The sequence below is a fragment of the Bufo bufo genome, chromosome 3, assembly GCF_905171765.1.
Source record: "Bufo bufo chromosome 3, aBufBuf1.1, whole genome shotgun sequence".
NCBI lineage: Eukaryota > Metazoa > Chordata > Amphibia > Anura > Bufonidae > Bufo > Bufo bufo.
The window spans coordinates 485,100,461-485,120,986 of NC_053391.1; the positions used below are offsets into that span (position 1 = coordinate 485,100,461).

The 20,526-nt window shown below is 44.9% G+C and overlaps 1 protein-coding gene across 4 annotated transcripts in view; it reads left to right on the forward strand.

The window, feature by feature from the left end:
* DOCK9 (dedicator of cytokinesis 9) overlaps nucleotides 1-20,526 on the forward strand; it is a 289,698-nt gene that overhangs the window by 191,352 nt on the left and 77,820 nt on the right. For all 4 annotated transcript variants that reach the window (XM_040425282.1, XM_040425284.1, XM_040425283.1 and 1 more), the window contains exons 18-27: nucleotides 726-791; nucleotides 954-1,046; nucleotides 1,476-1,599; nucleotides 4,671-4,792; nucleotides 4,884-4,970; nucleotides 6,393-6,482; nucleotides 7,126-7,241; nucleotides 7,888-7,957; nucleotides 8,555-8,680; nucleotides 8,857-8,928. In XM_040425282.1, coding sequence (XP_040281216.1) covers nucleotides 726-791; nucleotides 954-1,046; nucleotides 1,476-1,599; nucleotides 4,671-4,792; nucleotides 4,884-4,970; nucleotides 6,393-6,482; nucleotides 7,126-7,241; nucleotides 7,888-7,957; nucleotides 8,555-8,680; nucleotides 8,857-8,928 — 966 coding nt within the window. The remainder of the gene's footprint in view (nucleotides 1-725; nucleotides 792-953; nucleotides 1,047-1,475; nucleotides 1,600-4,670; nucleotides 4,793-4,883; nucleotides 4,971-6,392; nucleotides 6,483-7,125; nucleotides 7,242-7,887; nucleotides 7,958-8,554; nucleotides 8,681-8,856; nucleotides 8,929-20,526) is intronic.

The window sequence follows — 20,526 nt, forward strand, 5'->3', positions numbered from 1 at the left end:
ATAACTCGCAATATACTGTGTAAGGGAACTTTCATTTAAAAAAAACTTGGCTTCTAAAGGGTCCCTTTTGCAACACTGAGAATAGCTAAGGAGAATCCGTCTTCAGCAAGTAGAAGGCTAACTGTAAGATACAGAGAGGAAAGGGATGCAAATGAGCTCTTAACAAGCTCTGCCTCTAATGCCACCAGATGTAAGGCAGCTATCCTAGAAGTCAGGCATCCTCAAACTGCGGCACTCCAGCTGTTGCAAAACTACAACTCCCAGCATGCCCGAACAGCCTACAGGTATCGGCCTACAACAGGGCATTGTGGGAGTTGTAGTTTTACAACAGCTGGAGGGCCGCAGTTTGAGGATGCCTGCTATAAGTCAATGTTCAGCTCTTTAGCTAAGCCTTGATACATGACTTGGATATTAAATAAGCCAGCACCTCATCTGCAGACAGCTGTTTCGGGGTGATTGCCCCTTATCAGTGCAGAGCAGAGAGTACTGGCTTGGCTGGGTGAGTGTAAGATACAGAGGCATGCTTCTAAGCCTGTCTCTGCATCTTACAGTTAACCATTCTCCACCTTCAGTAGATGACGGAAAGTGATTCTCATGGCGACACTCAGACGGGGACCCTTTAGATGCTCTTTTTTAATAAAAGTACATAAAGTATATTGTAAAAGTTTAAAAAAAAAAAAAAATGTTTAAACTTTAATTTTGAGACAGACCCTTTTTTCTTTTAGGCAAGGAATATAGCTGTATCAATTGAATTCAGAGAGTCTGATGACGAAGAGGCACAGCCGTTACGGGTTTGTTATTTTACAACTTTTTGTTTGACTCAAAGCTAACAATTTTTACTTTATATGTGTACATAAAAAGCTGAGTAGCTTTGTAAATGCATTATTCTTCCTGTACTAATCAGCAATTACTGTGTATTAAAGCCGTGTTTATTATTCTTGTGCTTGTTTCAGTGCATATATGGGAGACCAGGTGGTCCTGTGTTTGTGAAGAATGCACTTGCTGCTGTTTTGCACCATCAGCAAAATCCAGAGTTCTATGATGAGGTAAGGTTTGTTAATGATGACATTTACTAGATATTGGCAAACAGAATTTTAGATGGTGTTTACCACATTTCTGCTATCATTCTCTGTAACCTAAGGTGCGAATATTTAAAAAAAAAAAAAAAAGGGTCAAACTGAAATCTAATCTAAACACCTAGCGTTCCTCAACTTTGTGTGCCTGAAGATGTCTCAGGGGTGCACATTTAAGATGTGATCTTTTCATATACTTTAGAAACATTCCAGAAAACTTTCTCTGATGCATGATGGTGCTGCTTCTGTACTTAAGTAACTAAGAATAGCAAGAGACAAGTGCTTATTCCGGCGTCTTGTTTATTCAGGTTATAAAAGGTTCCCTTTGTTAAACCTGGCTGAATGTGAGGAGGAATTAATGTGATAAGTGTCACTTAAGACTTGTTTTTTCCATTCTTGCAGATTAAAATAGAGCTGCCCACACAGCTTCATGAGAAACACCATTTGTTGTTCACTTTCTTCCATGTCAGCTGCGATACATCAAGCAAAGGAGGCACCAAGAAGAAAGATGTCATAGAAAGCCAAGGTTTGTACAAATAAGAGATAAAAATATGGGCCAGACTTATTGACCACATTTTACTGATATGGAAGGGGCAGGCTGAGGAACTGGTGCATTTTGTAAATACCCTAAACATCAATAATATTGGATTAAAATGTACATTTGAGATCCAAGAAGGACACACTCCCATTTCTGGATATTGCAATTACTAGGGGTGATCAGGGTGAGCTAAAAACAAAAACCTTTAGGAAACCAACGGCTACCAACTCTTTGAGTTGGGATAGCCATCATCCTCTGGGCAATACCTACGGATGAGGAGCAATTGCTCTACTCTGAGTGATTATAAACAACAAGCAGGTGACTTGCGGGAAAGGTTTTGGGAAAAAGGATATCCCAAATCCACCTTAAAGAAAGCATACCAGAGAGCCCGTTCAAAAAAAAAAAAAAAAAAGAACAAAATGCAACCAATCCCATACGGCTGATAGCTACATTTGATGGTGCTGCAAAGGAGGTGAGGATGGTGATATCAAAATTTTGGGGAACCCTACAACTTGATCCAGACATTAAACAAGCTATTGCTGAAAACCCCGCAGATGACCTACTGGAGAGGCCGTAGCTTGCGGTATCTCTGGTCCATAGTCATTTTTGTGAAACCACAGATAGAATAGGATGTGGCTTCAACCGGTGGTGGGATGTTATCATTGTAGTGGTTGTGTTGCATGTCCTTTTGTCACCAAGGGCCGTGAATTTGTGAGTAATGTCACTGGCAAGATGTATATTCAGGAATTACATTCATGGCCATTGAACAGGTCTCCCCTCTTAAGAGAGGAGGGGACTGGGACAGAAAGATATTGCAGAGGCATGGTGGATATTTGAATTAAAAACTGTCTAACCCAGGGGCCTTAATGAGCAGTTATTATTTGGCTGCTATATTTAAGAAACAACATCATTTCGGCCTAAGTTGAAACCCCTATTTGGAAAAGTTGTTAGTTATAATGACATATTAAGGGTCAAATTTAAACCCTTCCATCAAAGATGCAATATATGTATGTTTACTTTGGGCTTACCAATGCCCCGTTACAGGCAAATGTAATTATAACATTCGGACCCTCAGGTCTTGGGGAGTTTCACTACACCTCTCCCAGCAGTTTACTGTTTGTTAATCTGCTGCTTAAATACCCTAACTGCGCTATATCTGATTTGGAATCATATGTATGTACCCTTGCTGTGTGTTTTACCTGACGAAGCTGGGCAGTCATCGCCGCAATAAAAGGACACCCAGGGACATGCAGAGAGGGTTGAAATGAGAGTTAGATACAGGGAATTATAGGGGAAGAGACCCAGTATCTTTCTCCCTCTTAATTTATATTCCTGTTTCTTGTATAACTGCACACTCGCTTATACTTTCACCATTCGGTTTATGCGTGGTCACTGATGCATGGATGTTTTAACTTGTTTATATGCAATGGGCGTACTAAATTAGGATTGACTATTAAAATTAAAGTTTTAAGGTTACCCCCTTTATTTCAAGTTATTTTTCACAAATAAGAGATAGCACAGCTTCCAGGAGCCATAACTTTTTTTTTCTTTCTGTGCACATAGCCTTATGGGGACTTGTTCTGCAAACAAATATGTATATTTGCATATGATGTGGTGGGAAGCTGCTAAAAAAAAAAAATCTAAATGGGGTGGAGTTGGAAAAATTATTTTAGTTTTTACAGCATTCTCTGTGCTGTAAAACTGCCCTCTTTCTCCGGGTCTGTAGTTTTTCTCGTGTTTTAATTCTTAAATTTTTTTTTTACTTTTTTCTTTTGATCACTATATTCTGACCCCCATAACTTTTTTACATTTATATCTATAGAGCTGTTTGAGGGCTTATTTTTTGCCGGGTGGTTTTTAGTTTTTGATACCATTTGGAGTATGTATGACTATTTGATCTCTTTTCATTGAATGTTTTTTTGGAGGTGAAGTGACAAAAAAATTGTAAATCTCCCATTTCAATTGTTGCAGTGGATAAATCTGTCATCTTTATTTATTTTAATGTTTATTTTTAATATGAGGAAAGGGGGGTAATTTGAATTGTTCTATAAAAATGTAATTTTTAAAAACGTTTTTCCCCCTCTTATTTTAAGTTCCTCTATCGCTTCTCCCATAAACTGCACTGATTGAACATTGTAGCCTATGGGAGATTCACTGTTCCTATTGAGCCCTGCCACAACCTACAGCAGCGCTGTCCGCTTTGACCACTGTCCCACATTCACTTAATTTGCAGATACAACTTGCCAAAAGTTTGTATATCTGGATTTGCTGCACCAAATGGCTGGCTATAGTAGGAGAATCTACTTTGTTTTGCACACATTGAAATATATTCAAAAAAGTACAAAAGCGCAAGAGGATTGTGCCCTGGATTTCTACATATTGTAGACAGGGGATTGAAGAATCTTCCGGTAGCACCTTGTGTTCACGGTGATGGAGTGCAGTTACACCGACTTTACTACATAGTCTCCTATGATGTTTTTTTTAAATGTATATTTCCTTTTTTTTTTTTTTCAAATTACACTCGTCTGACCCAGTCCAGAGCAAGCTTCTGAAGGACGCTTTTGCATGTGTATATGCTACTTTTTGTGGCCCTAAAGTGGATGTATGTTAATGCCACTTCATTATTTAATATATTTATTAGCTAGGCTTTATGGTGTGTGCAGGGAGATGATCCATTTTTATTACAGTATGATGAGCCAGTAATTTATTGAAGAATATAGGTCATATCTCAGAGGACTAGTAAGAGAGAGAGAGAGAGAAACGTATATCAATTCATTTGCAAATATAGGTCATTGTCTGAAATAACACTGTGCGATGGGGAATGTGATGTCTTTTTGCAGTTTGCAAAATGGAGCAGAGATTCCTAGAAATATTTTTTTTTACGATCTATACAGATATATGCTTTTTAATGCATACTGTAAGCATATTGCTTTAGTTTTATGTTCTTGTTTATTGTGGCATTATGGCATAATTGTCTTTTCCTTTGACATTTAGTGATTTGGGATGTGGGGAATGGTATTTGCATGCAAGGTATGTGACTTTGCTTGTTCTGCATACAGTTGGTTTTGCCTGGCTTCCCCTGCTGAAGGATGGTCGAGTGGTCACCAATGAGCAGAACATTCCAGTGTCTGCCAACCTACCTGCAGGATACCTGTGCTATCAGGAACCCGGGATGGGCAAGGTATAAAATGTACAGTGAAAAGTGTGGTGAAGTCTGTCATAAACATTTCAATATTAATATATTGTATGTATACTTTTTGTTTCCTATGCAGCATTTTGGCCCAGAAATTAAATGGGTGGATGGAGGCAAACCATTATTAAAGGTTGCTACTCATCTGGTGTCCACTGTATATGCACAGGTAGTTATCAAAATATTTTTGTGTGAATTTTAAGAAGTAAGCAGATTTCTGCAAGCAGTAATTATTGTCTAGATGTTGCATTTAGCATTTAGGTCCTTTCCAATAGTAAAACATGCATTCCATATTATAGTAGATGCATCTCTCTGGAAAGGTTTAAGATATTGAGTACAAATCTTCAAACCAAAATAGATCAGCTCCTCAGGATGGGCAATCGATATCTGCTCAGCAATGTTCTGACACCACCGTCAATCAGCTTTTCTGTAGTAGCTCCAGCGCTGGAAGTTGGTATCACAACTATACATCTCCATCCATTTTTGTGATGGACAGGAGTGGCTACTGCCATGATGGTACTATTCATTTTAATGGGAGCAGCGCTGCAGTAACCAGCTCCATCTGGTAATCAAATGCACAGACCTGTGTAGTTCAGACACCAACTGCTGGTGCTGGAGCTACTGCAGAACAGCGGATCACCAGGGGTGTCTGACCCACACCAATCAGAGACTGATGACCTATCCTGAGGATATTATAGGCCATCAGTATTGAATTCTATGGACACCTTTGGGGGCATTTTATTTATTATTGCATTGTACTAATTTTGAGCTAAAAAGAATTTTTTCATTTGGTCTTTATTAAAAGTTCTGAGCCCCTTTCTCTGTACAACCTTGAGATTCTCTAGTAGCAGGCTCAGTATTGTTACTTTTTTTAGTCAGGCAGCTCAACTAAGGGCTCCTTATCTCTGATCTCTGCCCTCCTAAACACTTAATGATAAGAATGTGACTTAAGTGTTTATGACCTTTTAGTAATTTAGAGATGGGGTTATTACATGTCTGGCACAAAGATAAAGTACGATTTACACAGCTAGACAATTATCCCTTTGTGACAGAACAGCTTAAGGGAATAGTAGTTTTCCAAAGTGCATGTTCTGGACCAAGAAAGACTACTTGTTCTTTATTATCGGCTGCAAAGCTGTCTTTTTATTTCAAATAAGATACATTCACTTTTATGGGACGGCTCCATCTGTTCAAGCGAATACTACAGAGCTGTCCCATAGAAGTGAATGGGTAGGCCATACTTGTCATTACACCTGCTCACCACTGCAATTGCTGTGACGACCAGGGAAGACGGGGCTTGTACAAGAGCTGTGTTCTCCTCAAACAGCTGATCAGCGGGGGTGCCGGGTGTCGCCCCCCCCCCCACCGATCTGTTATCGATGACCTATCCTGAGGATAGGTCATCAATGGTAAAAAGCGGACAAACCTTTATAACGAAATGAAAGGTTTTTAGCACACAAGGCCACTCCGCTCAGTGCAGCTGGCTTCACAAGGTATGGTTATGTTTTGGGGTGCCTAGCTTCCATGGCCGTAAGCTTACTTTGAAGCAAATTTTGAGATTATGCCATTTGTTTTGTTTCTTTGCTTTTAGGACCAGCATTTGCACAACTTCTTTCAGTATTGCCAGAAAACAGACTCTGGAGCACAGGCATTAGGAAGTGAGCTTGTTAAATATTTAAAGGTAAATCTGATGAATGACATAATACCAATGTAATTATATATCACTCTTACAATGTTCGTTATCCAGTAAGACAATGTTTGCACATACTTGATAAATTAGTAGAACAAGACCGAGCAAGAGAGAAAGTGGTAAAAAATCCTACTGCCTTGTAGGTTTACTTCAGTGAGTTCACTCAATAATGCAGTAGTACATCTCATCATACGTAGGGTGAACCTCCATAGGGGCCATATCAAGCTATATACAGATTGGACAGTTGTGCACTTCTTAGTATGGCCCTACTTATTAGGTACAGGTCAGCTGAACTGGCAGCTGACAATGTATATTGGGAACCCTAGCTGTCCATCAGGGGAGATGTGAACAGCAACCTGTATTCTGCTAGCAAATTTGCTGGGCATTTCACTGCTGCTTTGTTTTATTGTATGGGGACTGCTCCCTAGTGTGATTAGGTGACATTAGTGAGATGCTATAATGTGTATGCTCTATTCTTCAGTGTGGGCCACCTATGTATCATTAAACAAAAGTATGATGTATGTGACTTTTGGCTCTACATTTGTCAGGTTTAGCTAACATTTACTAATAGTGTTACTGGAAGAGAAGTTCTGACTTCAGAAGTTTTGTTAATTACATGTTTCTCTCTCCTTAGAGTCTCCATGCAATGGAAGGACATGTCATGATCGCCTTCCTGCCCACTATACTCAACCAAATGTTCAGAGTCCTAACAAGGGCAACTCAGGAGGAGGTCGCCGTCAATGTGACAAGGTAAATTGCATGGAAATTTATAATGTATATAAAGCATCTGGGTTCTGGGTCACTTATATACCCTTGGGTGAATTGTCACATGAATCTGTCTGTGACTTGTGATATACAGATTCATAGGCCTTGATTCATCAACAGGGGACATTTGAAGTTTGTGTAAAGGTAATGGTCTGTGCACCAAATCTATGAAAGTGGCAATTTAGGATAGGCAAACTATCACATTCTGATTTTAGGCTGCCACTGCCAGGTCAGGAGTGGAGTGCAGTTGAGACAATTTTTAGGACTTTTCTAATTGTCCCTAAAAAAGGCCAAACACAAACCTACTCATAGGAACTCTCACACCCCCAGCTAGTATGACTATTGGCTAGCTGGGAGAGCCCTGGTCTAAAGATGTAATCACTTTAGTAAAATTCACATTCTAATCCTTGCTCTGATCCTGTAAACATCCGATGAGTCCTCCAAATGCTGTGTACAAGCTCAGCAGTCCTGTTGTGCAGATAGGCAGTACTGAGGTCTGCCCATCAGCTGTGATATACACTATGCCAGCAGTATATATTTATTACTTCTAGAAGTTTGATGGGGTTACAGTTGGTGACAGATTCCCTTTAAGTTAGCCACTTATGATTTTATATGTTAACAATTTTTTTAGGGTTATCATCCATGTTGTCGCTCAGTGCCATGAAGAGGGGCTGGAGAGCTACTTGAGGTCATATGTTAAGGTAAGTCAAACTTTGGTGGTGCATCAAGTTCCTTTGCTTTTACTGTAAATGTGAAAAAAAAAAAACATAAAACGCAATAAAAATTCTAGCTAAATAAATTATGTTGGTTATGCTGCTATACGTGTACAATTATGTACTTTTATTACTGTTTCTCAGACAGTAGTGAACCGTTAGGGCTTTTTCTAAGGTCTTCTAGGCCACCACTTTGTATATCATTCCCCAATCTGTATACATAGTCCTATCATTGGAACATCCTTCGAACCAAATTACTTTTTTCATTGTGAAATGATAGTAGATGCCCATATGGACTCTTTATTTCTCATGTCTGAAATCTTGACTATGCGTAGTAAAGCATACGTACAGTTGTAAGTGGCAATATAATGCTTTCGATAGTTTTAGTGCATATAATGTAGATTTGTAGACTGGCGGCTGTCACTCAATAGTTGAAATCAGTCGTTTGCCCAGGCCTTTGTCGATATCCAGAGACAAGTGACGGGTCACCATCTGCTTTTGCTAAAACATGACTTCTACCTTACATTGAAAATGATAGCTTGATATGTAAACTGTTTCTAATATAAGTCAATCTCTGTGTATCAGTATGTCTACAAGGCAGAACCATATGTCACCTCAGAATACAAGACTGTGCACGAAGAGCTGGCCAAATCCATGACCGCAATTCTCAAACCTTCTGCTGATTTTTTAACGTGTAACAAGCTTCTCAAGGTATGAACAGAGTTGGGTTCATAAATATAATATTTTCCTGTAGGGGAGTTGCATATTTTTATAACCTGAGAAACTTTTTTTCAGAAAGTACATCTACCTTTCTTTTGTATTTTTATTTTTTTTCACAGTTGTGTACTTTACTTTGTAACACTTATTTGTCTATTATTGATTTGCAGTATTCTTGGTTTTTCTTTGAAGTCTTGATAAAGTCAATGGCCCAGCACCTAGTGGAGAATTCAAAAGTGAAAGTATGTATTTTTATTATATATTTATTATTGTTTTGACAGTTTTAGTTCTTTTATGTGGTTTGGTATATCTGCATTGTATACAGAGCCCATAACCAACAATTATACTCAAAGGAGTTTACTCCAGTTTGCAGCTACTTTGCAGAACACGTTCAAACAACATTAATGCTAATTAAAAGCTCAAGAAGAACTTATACCCTTAACCCCTCCCCGCTCTGATGTACTATTATATCACAGAGCCTTGGCAGTTAATGCTGTGTGCCATAACAGCGTGTCATGGTGATGGCACAGGCTCAAGAGCCAGGCCTGCGTCATTGCTTGCAGTGCCTGCTGTATTTTAAAGCTAGCACCTGGCTCTCACTGCCGAGAACTCAGATCCTGACAGTTTAAAGGGATTCTGTCACCAGGTTTCACCCCCTCCAGATAAAAATATGGTTATGTTCATGGAGCTTTCACGATTGCTAATGTGGTTTTATAAATGTAATCTGTAGGCTCATTTTGCTCAAAAAACGCTATTACTAACCTGTCAATCAACAACATAAGGTGCCCAAATGGATGTAAATGGTTCCAAGCTGCCGCCCGCACCCGCCGCCGTTCGTGCCCAGCTCCGCCTTTCCCGACCTCAGCGCCGCCTCATAATCCTGTGTGACGCCTCCGGCTCTCCCTCCCTCCCACCTCCTTCTGCTCTAACATCTTGCATGTGCGCACAGGGCTCTGCCAGTGTGCAGGTCATCGAGAGGTTGAGCGAAGTGCTGGCGCATGCGCACTTCGCTCTATGAGGCCGAACGGAGAAGTCTGCACGGGCGCATCAGGCAGAGCCCTGTGCGCACGCGCAAGATGTTAGAGCAGAAGGATGGGGGAGGGAGGGAGAGCGAGAGGCGGCACAGAGGATTATGAGGCGGCGCTGAAGTCGGGAAAGGCGGAGCTGGGCACGAACGGCGACGGGTGCGGGCGGCAGCTTGGATCCATTTACATCCCCTTGGGCACCTTATGTTGTTGATTGACAGGTTAGTAATAGCGTTTTTTTAAGCAAAATGAGCCTACAGATTACATTTATAAGACCACATTAGCAATCGTGAAAGCTCCATGAACATAACCATATTTTTATCTGGAGGGGGTGAAACCTGGTGACAGAATCCCTTTAACCCCTCAGATGCCGCTGTCAGTATCGAGCACAGCATCTGAGCAGTTATTCAGCAGGAGGGAGCTCCCTGTGTCCGCCAGTCGGCACCATGCACCTTCCATTTCACAGCCGCTATTACTCAAACAAATGTCCTAACAAGGCAACTCAGGAGGAGGTCGCCGTCAATGTGACAAGGTAAATCGCATGGCAATTTATAATGTATATGAAGCATCTGAGTTCTGGGTCACTTTAAAAACCTGATCTATTAAATTATGCTAGAATTGTCATGTTTATTTTGTTATCTACTAGTCTCCCAAAAAAGTGAATCAATTGATATCAATAAAAACAACAGATAGTCACACAAAAACAAGCCCCCACACAGCTCTGTTGGGTAGAAAAATAAAGAAATATGTATGGCCACACAAAGAAATATTATTTTCTGGAAAAAAATAAAGTTTATATTTATACAATTCAAACACATAGGACTGTTAACCACTTTCCGCAACTGTAACGCCGAAAGGCGTCATCGCGGCGGCTCCCCCAGGCTACGCTAACGCCGATTGGCGTCATCTCGCGTGAGCCGAGATTTCCTGTGAACGCGCGCACACAGGCGCGCGCGCTCACAGGAACGGAAGGTAAGAGAGTGGATCTCCAGCCTGCCAGCGGCGATCGTTCGCTGGCAGGCTGGAGATGTGTTTTTTTTTTAACTCCTGAAAGGTATATCAGACGCTGTTTTGATAACAGCGTCTAATATACCTGCTACCTGGTCCTCTGGTGGTCCCCTTTGTTTGGATCGACCACCAGAGGACACAGGTAGCTCAGTAATATGTTGCACCAAGCACCACTACACTACACCCCCCCCCCCCCCTTGTCACTTATTAACCCCTTATTCACCCTTGATCACCCCTGATCACCCCATATAGACTCCCTGATCACCCCCCTGTCATTGATTACCCCCCTGTCATTGATTACCCCCCTGTAAAGCTCTATTCAGACGTCCGCATGATTTTTACGGATCCACTGATAGATGGATCGGATCCGCAAAACGCATACGGACGTCTGAATGGAGCCTTACAGGGGCGTGATCAATGACAGGGGGGTGATCACCCCATATAGACTCCCTGATCACCCCGCTGTCATTGATTACCCCCCTGTAAAGCTCCATTCAGACGTCCGCATGATTTTTACGGATCCACTGATAGATGGATCGGATCTGCAAAACGCATATGGACGTCTGAATGGAGCCTTACAGGGGCGTCATCAATGACTGTGGTGATCACCCCATATAGACTCCCTGATCACCCCCCTGTCATTGATTACCCCCCTGTCATTGATCACCCCCCTGTAAAGCTCCATTCAGATGTCCGCATGATTTTTACGGATCTACTGATAGATGGATCGGATCCGCAAAACGCATACGGACGTCTGAATGGAGCCTTACAGGGGAGTGATCAATGACTGTGGTGATCACCCCATATAGACTCCCTGATCACCCCCCCTGTCATTGATTACCCCCCTGTCATTGATCACCCCCCTGTAAAGCTCCATTCAGACGTCCGCATGATTTTTACGGATCCACTGATAGATGGATCGGATCCGCAAAACACATACAGGCGTCTCCCTGGAGCCTTCCAGGGGGGGTGATCACCCCATATAGACTCCCTGATCACCCCCCCTGTCATTGATCACCCCCCCTGTCATTGATCACCCCCCTGTCATTGATCACCCCCCTATAAGGCTCCATTCAGATGTCCGTATGTGTTTTGCGGATCCGATCCATGTATCCGTGGATCCGTAAAAATCATACGGACATGGATCGGATCCGCAAAACACATACGGACATCTGAATGGAGCCTTATAGGGGGGTGATCAATGACAGGGGGGTGATCACCCCATATAGACTACCTGATCACCCCCCTGTCATTGATCACCCCCCTGTAAGGCTCCATTCAGACATTTTTTTGGCCCAAGTTAGCGGAAATTATTTTTTTTTTCTTACGAAGTCTCATATTCCACTAACTTGTGTCAAAAAATAAAATCTCACATGAACTCACCATACCCCTCACGGAATCCAAATGCGTAAAATTTTTTAGAGATTTATATTCCAGACTTCTTCTCACGCTTTAGGGCCCCTAGAATGCCAGGGCAGTATAAATACCCCACATGTGACCCCATTTCGGAAAGAAGACACCCCAAGGTATTCCGTGAGGGGCATATTGAGTCCATGAACGATTGAAATTTTTGTCCCAAGTTAGCGGAAAGGGAGACTTTGTGAGAAAAAAATAAATAAAATCAATTTCCGCTAACTTGTGCCAAAAAAAAAAAATTTCTATGAACTCGCCATGCCCCTCATTGAATACCTTGGGGTGTCTTCTTTCCAAAAGGGGGTCACATGTGGGGTATTGTCACGGAACCATGAACCAGACGTACGACAAGAGATAAGTGAAAATAAGAAGGCTTTATTGAAAATAAAGCTGTAAAGCAAAAGTCCAAACGGATGGTGAAACCGAGCAGAGTCTTTGCGAAGCCAGAGGTCAGGAACCAGAAGGGTAGTCAGACGAAGCCAGGATCAGGAACCAGCAGGGTAGTCAGACGAAGCCAGGATCAGGAACCAGCAGGGTAGTCAGACGAAGCCAGGATCAGGAACCAGCAGGGTAGTCAGACGAAGCCAGGATCAGGAACCAGAAGCAGCAGCAGTCTTAGAAGCATGTGAACACAAGAGGACCAAGCAAGGAACTGAAGCCACAGACCTCCTATATATATATGAGCTAGGCATCCAGCTCCTCCCAGGGGAAGGAGGAGCCGCAGGGTGGAAGGCTACAAGAAACCCAGAAACCAAGATGGCCGCCAGCACATGTCAAACGAAGGAGAGCAGCAAGCAGGTAAGACCATGACAGTACCTCCCCCTCAAGGGCCCCTCCTCCGCGGAGCACAAAACGGTTTCTGAGGGAAGCGTGCGTGGAAGGCTCGGAGCAAGGCAGGAGCATGGACATCTGCGGAGGGAACCCAGGAACGCTCCTCTGGACCATAACCACGCCAATGGACCAAAAACTGCAACCGACCGCGGACCAGGCGTGAGTCCAGGATATTGCTCACCTCATATTCCTCACGATTGCCCACTTGGACCGGACGAGGCCGAGGAACCGAGGAAGTGAAACGATTACACACCAGTGGCTTCAACAGGGAGACATGAAACACGTTGGAGATCCGCATGCCAGGAGGAAGCGCAAGGGCATAGGCTACCGGGTTTACCCTGCGAAGCACTCGGAAGGGACCAACAAAGCGAGGCGCCAGCTTGGGAGTGGGCACTCGAAGGTTGAGGTTGCGGGTGGACAACCATACACGGTCTCCGACCTGGTAGGAAGGAGCAGGCGCTCGTCTGCGATCAGCCTGGAGTCTCTGGCGCTGCGCAGAGACCTCAAGGGACTTCTGGATCTGTACCCAAGAAGCACGTAGGACGGAAAGGTGATCCTCCACAGCCGGAATATCCTGGGGAGAGAATACCTCCGGTAACACGGCAGGTTGGAACCCAAAATTGGCCATGAAGGGAGACGTCCCAGAGGAAGAGTTCACCGCCGTGTTCCTGGCAAACTCAGCCCAAGGCAGGAGGTCAACCCAATTGTCTTGGTGATCGGAGACATAGCAACGAAGGAATTGCTCCAAGGCCTGATTGGATCGTTCTGCGGCCCCATTGGACTGAGGGTGGTAGGCCGAGGAGAAGGAGAGATGAATCCCCAACTGGGAGCAAAAGGCGCGCCAGAACCTGGACACAAACTGACTCCCCCGATCCGACACAATCTCCTTAGGCAAACCGTGCAACCGGAAGACCTCCCTGGCAAAAATCGTGGCCAACTCTTGTGCAGAGGGTAACTTCTTGAGAGGAACACAGTGGCACATTTTGGAAAACCGATCCACAATCATGAGAATGACCGTATGGCCTCGGGATGCAGGGAGGTCCACAATGAAATCCATCCCCAGGTGTGACCATGGGCGCTCCCCGGTGGCTATGGGTTGCAGAAGGCCCAACGGAAGGTGCCGAGGGGACTTACTCTGGGCACAAACGGAGCATGCCGCTACATATGCGGCGATGTCGGAACGTAGGGAAGGCCACCAGAACAGACGTGAAACAGCCCAGGACAGCTGATTCTTTCCAGGATGCCCCGCGGTCTTGGAGTTATGGTAGGTTCGCAACAACCGAGTGCGCAACTCCTCAGGCACAAAACATCTGCCGTTGGGTCTCCCAGAGGGAGCACCAGATTGAGCCGCCAAAATCTGCTCACCCAGGGGAGAGGTCAGGCTGGTGCGAATGGCGGCCAGGATCTGATTCAGAGGTATGACCGAAGTCGGAATCGACTCCTCCCTGGACAGCTCGGAGTACTGCCGTGATAAGGCATCCGCCCTGATGTTCTTGGAACCGGGTAGGTAGGAGACCACGTAATTAAAACGTGACAAGAACAGAGCCCATCTGGCCTGACGTGGTGTCAATCTCTTGGCCTCAGAAAGGTAGGTCAGATTCTTGTGGTCCGTCAGGATGAGAACCGGAACCACCGAACCCTCGAGCAAGTGCCTCCATTCTTTAAGGGCCTGCACGATGGCCAATAACTCCCTGTCACCAATCTGATAGTTGCACTCCGCGGAAGACAGTTTCCGGGAGTAAAACCCACAAGGAAGCAGAGGACCCTCTGGTGTTCTACGCTGAGACAGAAGGGCGCCTACTCCCGTCTCAGACGCGTCCACCTCGAGGACAAAGGGCAACCCAGGGTTGGGATGCGACAGAATCGGAGCCGACACAAAGGCGGACTTTAGGGCCTCAAAAGCTCGGATGGCCTCGAGCGGCCAGACCTGGGAATTACTGCCCTTCCTGGTCAGATCCGTGAGAGGCTTGGCCAGCATGGAAAAGTCCCTGATGAACTTCCGATAATAATTGGCGAAGCCCAAAAAGCGCTGCAGGGAACGAAGACCACTGGGCTGGGGCCACTGTAAGACAGCCGAAACCTTCTCAGGATCCATGGAGAACCCCTCAGCGGAAATGATGTAACCTAAGAAGGTTACCTGGGATCGGTGAAATTCGCATTTCTCAAGCTTACCGAACAGCTTGTTCTCTCGTAACCGTTGCAACACTCGTCTGACATCCAGAATGTGGGCCTCCATGGATTCAGAATATACCAAGATGTCATCCAAATAGACCACCACACACTGCTGCAACAGGTCACGGAAAACATCGTTGATGAATTCCTGAAAGACTGCGGGCGCATTGCACAACCCAAAGGGCATAACCAAGGATTCGTAATGACCGGTCCTGGTGTTAAACGCGGTCTTCCACTCATCGCCCGCCTTGATCCTTACCAGGTTATATGCCGCCCTCAGGTCGAGTTTGGTAAAGACCGTGGCCCCTTTAAGGCGATCGAACAGCTCGGAAATCAAGGGTATCGGGTAAGCGTTCTTGATCGTGATGCGATTGAGACCCCTGTAATCGATGCAAGGCCTCAACTCACCGCCCTTCTTTTTCACAAAGAAAAATCCAGCCCCTGCCGGGGACGAAGATTTGCGAATGTGTCCGCGTGAAAGCGCCTCCCTCACGTACTCCTCCATGGCCTCATTCTCCGCTACCGACAGTGGATAGACTTTGCCACGAGGAGGAACGGCACCAGATTGTAACTCTATGGCACAATCGTATGGGCGGTGCGGAGGTAGGGCAACCGCGCGCACCTTATCGAATACATCCCGGTACTCCTCGTATTCAGGAGGCAACAGAGAGTCCGAGGAAGTACACAGCAACTTGACAGACCCATGGATGCAACTAGCCCCACACTGCGGTGACCACGAGAGGATCTCGACCGATCTCCAATCGAAATTCGGATTATGCTTCTGGAGCCAGGGGTACCCCAAGACCACCGAGTAGTGTGGAGACGAAATAACCTGGAGGCAGACCGACTCTCTGTGAACGGCACCAATGGCTATCCCCACTGGAAGGGTCTCATGAGTCACGTGTGGCGGCAGAAGGGGTCTGCCGTCTATCGCCTCAAGAGCCAGTGGGGAACCTCGAGCCTGCAGAGGAATGGAATTGGCGGCAGCGAACACACTATCAATGAACAAACCACCAGCACCAGAGTCCACCAACGCCTGGGTCGTCACCGAGCCCCCGACCCAGGAGAGGACAACAGTGATCAGTGGTTTGTCAACACGGGAAACCGGGGACGAGGAGACTCCACCCAAGATCTGCCCCCGACAGGATCTCAGGGTACGAGCGTTTCCCGGACGGTTCGGACATGCCAACCGAAAATGCCCACCGAGACCACAGTACATGCATCGGCCCTCGCGTCTCCGGAGTGCCCTCTCCCCCTCGGACAGGCGAGCAAACCCCAGCTGCATGGGTTCACCCCCAGACAAGTCATCCCCAGGAGGCGTGGGAGGAGAGGGAGGCACGGGTGGGACAGCAAACGTAGGCACCAATCTGTTAGAAGACCTCCGCAGGTTCTCCTTAAAGGAAGGTCTCTCCCTGAGTCTGGTGTCAATCAAAATCAGGAAAGAAATAAGAGACTCGAGCTCAACTGGTAGGTCCTTAGCTGCAACCTCATCCTTCAAGGCATCCGAGAGACCATGAGAGAAAGCAGCGACCAGAGCCTCATTATTCCAGCCCACCTCTGCTGCCAGGGTACGAAACTCAATGGCGTATTCAGCTACGGATCGTGAACCCTGTCTGATGGACATAAGGAGCTTCGCAGCAGAGGCAGCACGAGCCGGCACATCGAATACCTTCCGAAGAGAAGCAACAAAACCGGAAAACTCGGCAACCACCGGATTGTTGTTCTCCCATAAAGGGCTGGCCCAGGCCAAGGCCTTGTCCGAGAGCAGCGAGATCAAGAAGCCCACCTTTGATCTCTCAGTAGGAAAGGCATGTGGCAGCAACTCGAAATAAATGCCCACCTGGTTAAGGAAACCTCGGCACTGAGTTGGCTCTCCCCCAAAGCGCTGTGGAAGAGGGGCAGAACCGGTCATACCCCGAAACACCGCAGGCGCAACAACAGGTGTCGGGGTAGACTCTGGCGCAACAACCGGAGCGGCAGTAGGAGCGAGCCCAGGAGCGACAACCGACCCATCGGCAACGGGAGCGAAATGAGCCGTGCGTTCAAGCAGGGTTTGCAACGCCACAGCGAACCGACCCAACAGGTGATCCTGCTGATCAAGTCTGGCAACCAGCGTGGGTAGCGAGGATTGCCCTGTACCGTCAGAATTCATGGCTTGGTCCTAATGTCACGGAACCATGAACCAGACGTACGACAAGAGATAAGTGAAAATAAGAAGGCTTTATTGAAAATAAAGCTGTAAAGCAAAAGTCCAAACGGATGGTGAAACCGAGCAGAGTCTTTGCGAAGCCAGAGGTCAGGAACCAGAAGGGTAGTCAGACGAAGCCAGGATCAGGAACCAGCAGGGTAGTCAGACGAAGCCAGGATCAGGAACCAGCAGGGTAGTCAGACGAAGCCAGGATCAGGAACCAGCAGGGTAGTCAGACGAAGCCAGGATCAGGAACCAGCAGGGTAGTCAGACGAAGCCAGGATCAGGAACCAGAAGCAGCAGCAGTCTTAGAAGCATGTGAACACAAGAGGACCAAGCAAGGAACTGAAGCCACAGACCTCCTATATATATGAGCTAGGCATCCAGCTCCTCCCAGGGGAAGGAGGAGCCGCAGGGTGGAAGGCTACAAGAAACCCAGAAACCAAGATGGCCGCCAGCACATGTCAAACGAAGGAGAGCAGCAAGCAGGTAAGACCATGACAGGTATTTATACTGCCCTGGCATTCTAGGGGCCCTAAAGCGTGAGAAGAAGTCTGGGATCCAAATGTCTAAAAATGCCCTCATAAAAGGAATGTGGGCCCCTTTGCGCATCTAGGCTGCAAAAAAGTGTCACACATCTGGTATCGCCGTACTCAGGAGAAGTTGGGCAATGTGTTTTGGGGTGTCATTTTACATATACCCATGCTGGGTGAGATAAATATCTTGGTCAAATGCCAACTTTGTATAAAAAAAATGGGAAAAGTTGTCTTTTGCTGAGATATTTCTCTCACCCAGCATGAGTATATGTAAAAAGACACCCCAAAACACATTGCCCAACTTCTCCTGAATACGGCGATACCACATGTGTGACACTTTTTTGCAGCCTAGGTGGGAAAAGGGGCCCACATTCCAAAGAGCACCTTTAGGATTTCACAGGTCATTTACCTACTTACCACACATTAGGGCCCCTGGAAAATGCCAGGGCAGTATAACTACCCCACAAGTGACCCCATTTTGGAAAGAAGACACCCCAAGGTATTCCGTGAGGGGCATGGCGAGTTCCTAGAATTTTATATTTTTTGTCACAAGTTAGCGGAAAATGATGATTTTTATTTTTTTTTTTTTTTTCCTTACAGTCTCATATTCCACTAACTTGTGACAAAAAATAAAAACTTCCATGAACTCACTATGCCCATCACGAAATACCTGGGGGTGTCTTCTTTCCAAAATGGGGTCACTTGTGGGGTAGTTATAGTGCCCTGGCATTCTAGGGGCCCAAATGTGTGGTAAGAAGTTTGAAATCAAAATGTGTAAAAAATGACCAGTGAAATCCGAAAGGTGCTCTTTGGAATATGGGCCCCTTTGCCCACCTAGGCTGCAAAAAAGTGTCACACATCTGGTATCTCCGTACTCAGGAGAAGTTGGGGAATGTGTTTTGGGGTGTCATTTTACATATACCCATGCTGGGTGAGAGAAATATCTTGGCAAAAGACAACTTTTCCCATTTTTTTATACAAAGTTGGCATTTGACCAAGATAGTTATCTCACCCAGCATGGGTATATGTAAAATGACACCCCAAAACACATTCCCCAACTTCTCCTGAGTACGGCGATACCACATGTGTGGCACTTTTTTGCAGCCTAGGTGGGCAAAGGGGCCCATATTTTAAAGAGCACCTTTCGGATTTCACTGGTCATTTTTTACAGAATTTGATTTCAAACTCCTTACCACACATTAGGGCCCCTAGAATGCCAGGGCAGTATAACTACCCCACAAGTGACCCCATTTTGGAAAGAAGACACCCCAAGGTATTCGCTGATGGGCATAGTGAGTTCATGGAAGTTTTTTATTTTTTGTCACAAGTTAGTGGAATATGAGACTTTGTAAGAAAAAAAAATCATCATTTTCCACTAACTTGTGACAAAAAATAAAAAATTCTAGGAACTCGCCATGCCCCTCACGGAATACCTTGGGGTGTCTTCTTTCCAAAATGGGGTCACTTGTGGGGTAGTTATACTGCCCTGGCATTCTAGGGGCCCAAATGTGTGGTAAGGAGTTTGAAATCAAATTCTGTAAAAAATGACCAGTGAAATCCGAAAGGTGCTCTTTGGAATATGGGCCCCTTTGCCCACCTAGGCTGCAAAAAAGTGTCACACATCTGGTATCTCCGTATTCAGGAGAAGTTGGGGAATGTGTTTTGGGGTGTCATTTTACATATACCCATGCTGGGTGAGAGAAATATCTTGGCAAAAGACAACTTTTCCCATTTTTTTATACAAAGTTGGCATTTGACCAAGATATTTATCTCACCCAGCATGGGTATATGTAAAATGACACCCCAAAACACATTCCCCAACTTCTCCTGAATACGGAGATACCAGATGTGTGACACTTTTTTGCAGCCTAGGTGGGCAAAGGGGCCCATATTCCAAAGAGCACCTTTCGGATTTCACTGGTCATTTTTTACAGAATTTGATTTCAAACTCCTTACCACACATTTGGGCCCCTAGAATGCCAGGGCAGTATAACTACCCCACAAGTGACCCCATTTTGGAAAGAAGACACCCCAAGGTATTCACTTATGGGCATAGTGAGTTCATGGAAGTTTTTATTTTTTGTCACAAGTTAGTGGAATATGAGACTTTGTAAGAAAAAAAAAAAAATCATCATTTTCCGCTAACTTGTGACAAAAAATAAAAAGTTCTATGAACTCACTATGCCCATCAGCGAATACCTTAGGGTGTCTACTTTCCGAAATGGGGTAATTTGTGGGGTGTTTGTACTGTCTGGGCATTGTAGAACCTCAGGAAACATGACAGGTGCTCAGAAAGTCAGAGCTGCTTCAAAAAGCGGAAATTCACATTTTTGTACCATAGTTTGTAAACGCTATAACTTTTACCCAAACCATTTTTTTTTTTTACCCAAACATTTTTTTTTTATCAAAGACATGTAGAACAATCAATTTAGAGAAAAATTTATATATGGATGTCGTTTTTTTTGCAAAATTTTGCAACTGAAAGTGAAAAATGTCATTTTTTTGCAAAAAAATCGTTAAATTTCGATTAATAACAAAAAAAGTTAAAATGTTAGCAGCAATGAAATACCACCAAATGAAAGCTCTATTAGTGAGAAGAAAAGGAGGTAAAATTCATTTGGGTGGTAAGTTGCATGACCGAGCAATAAACCGCTAAAGTTGTGGAGT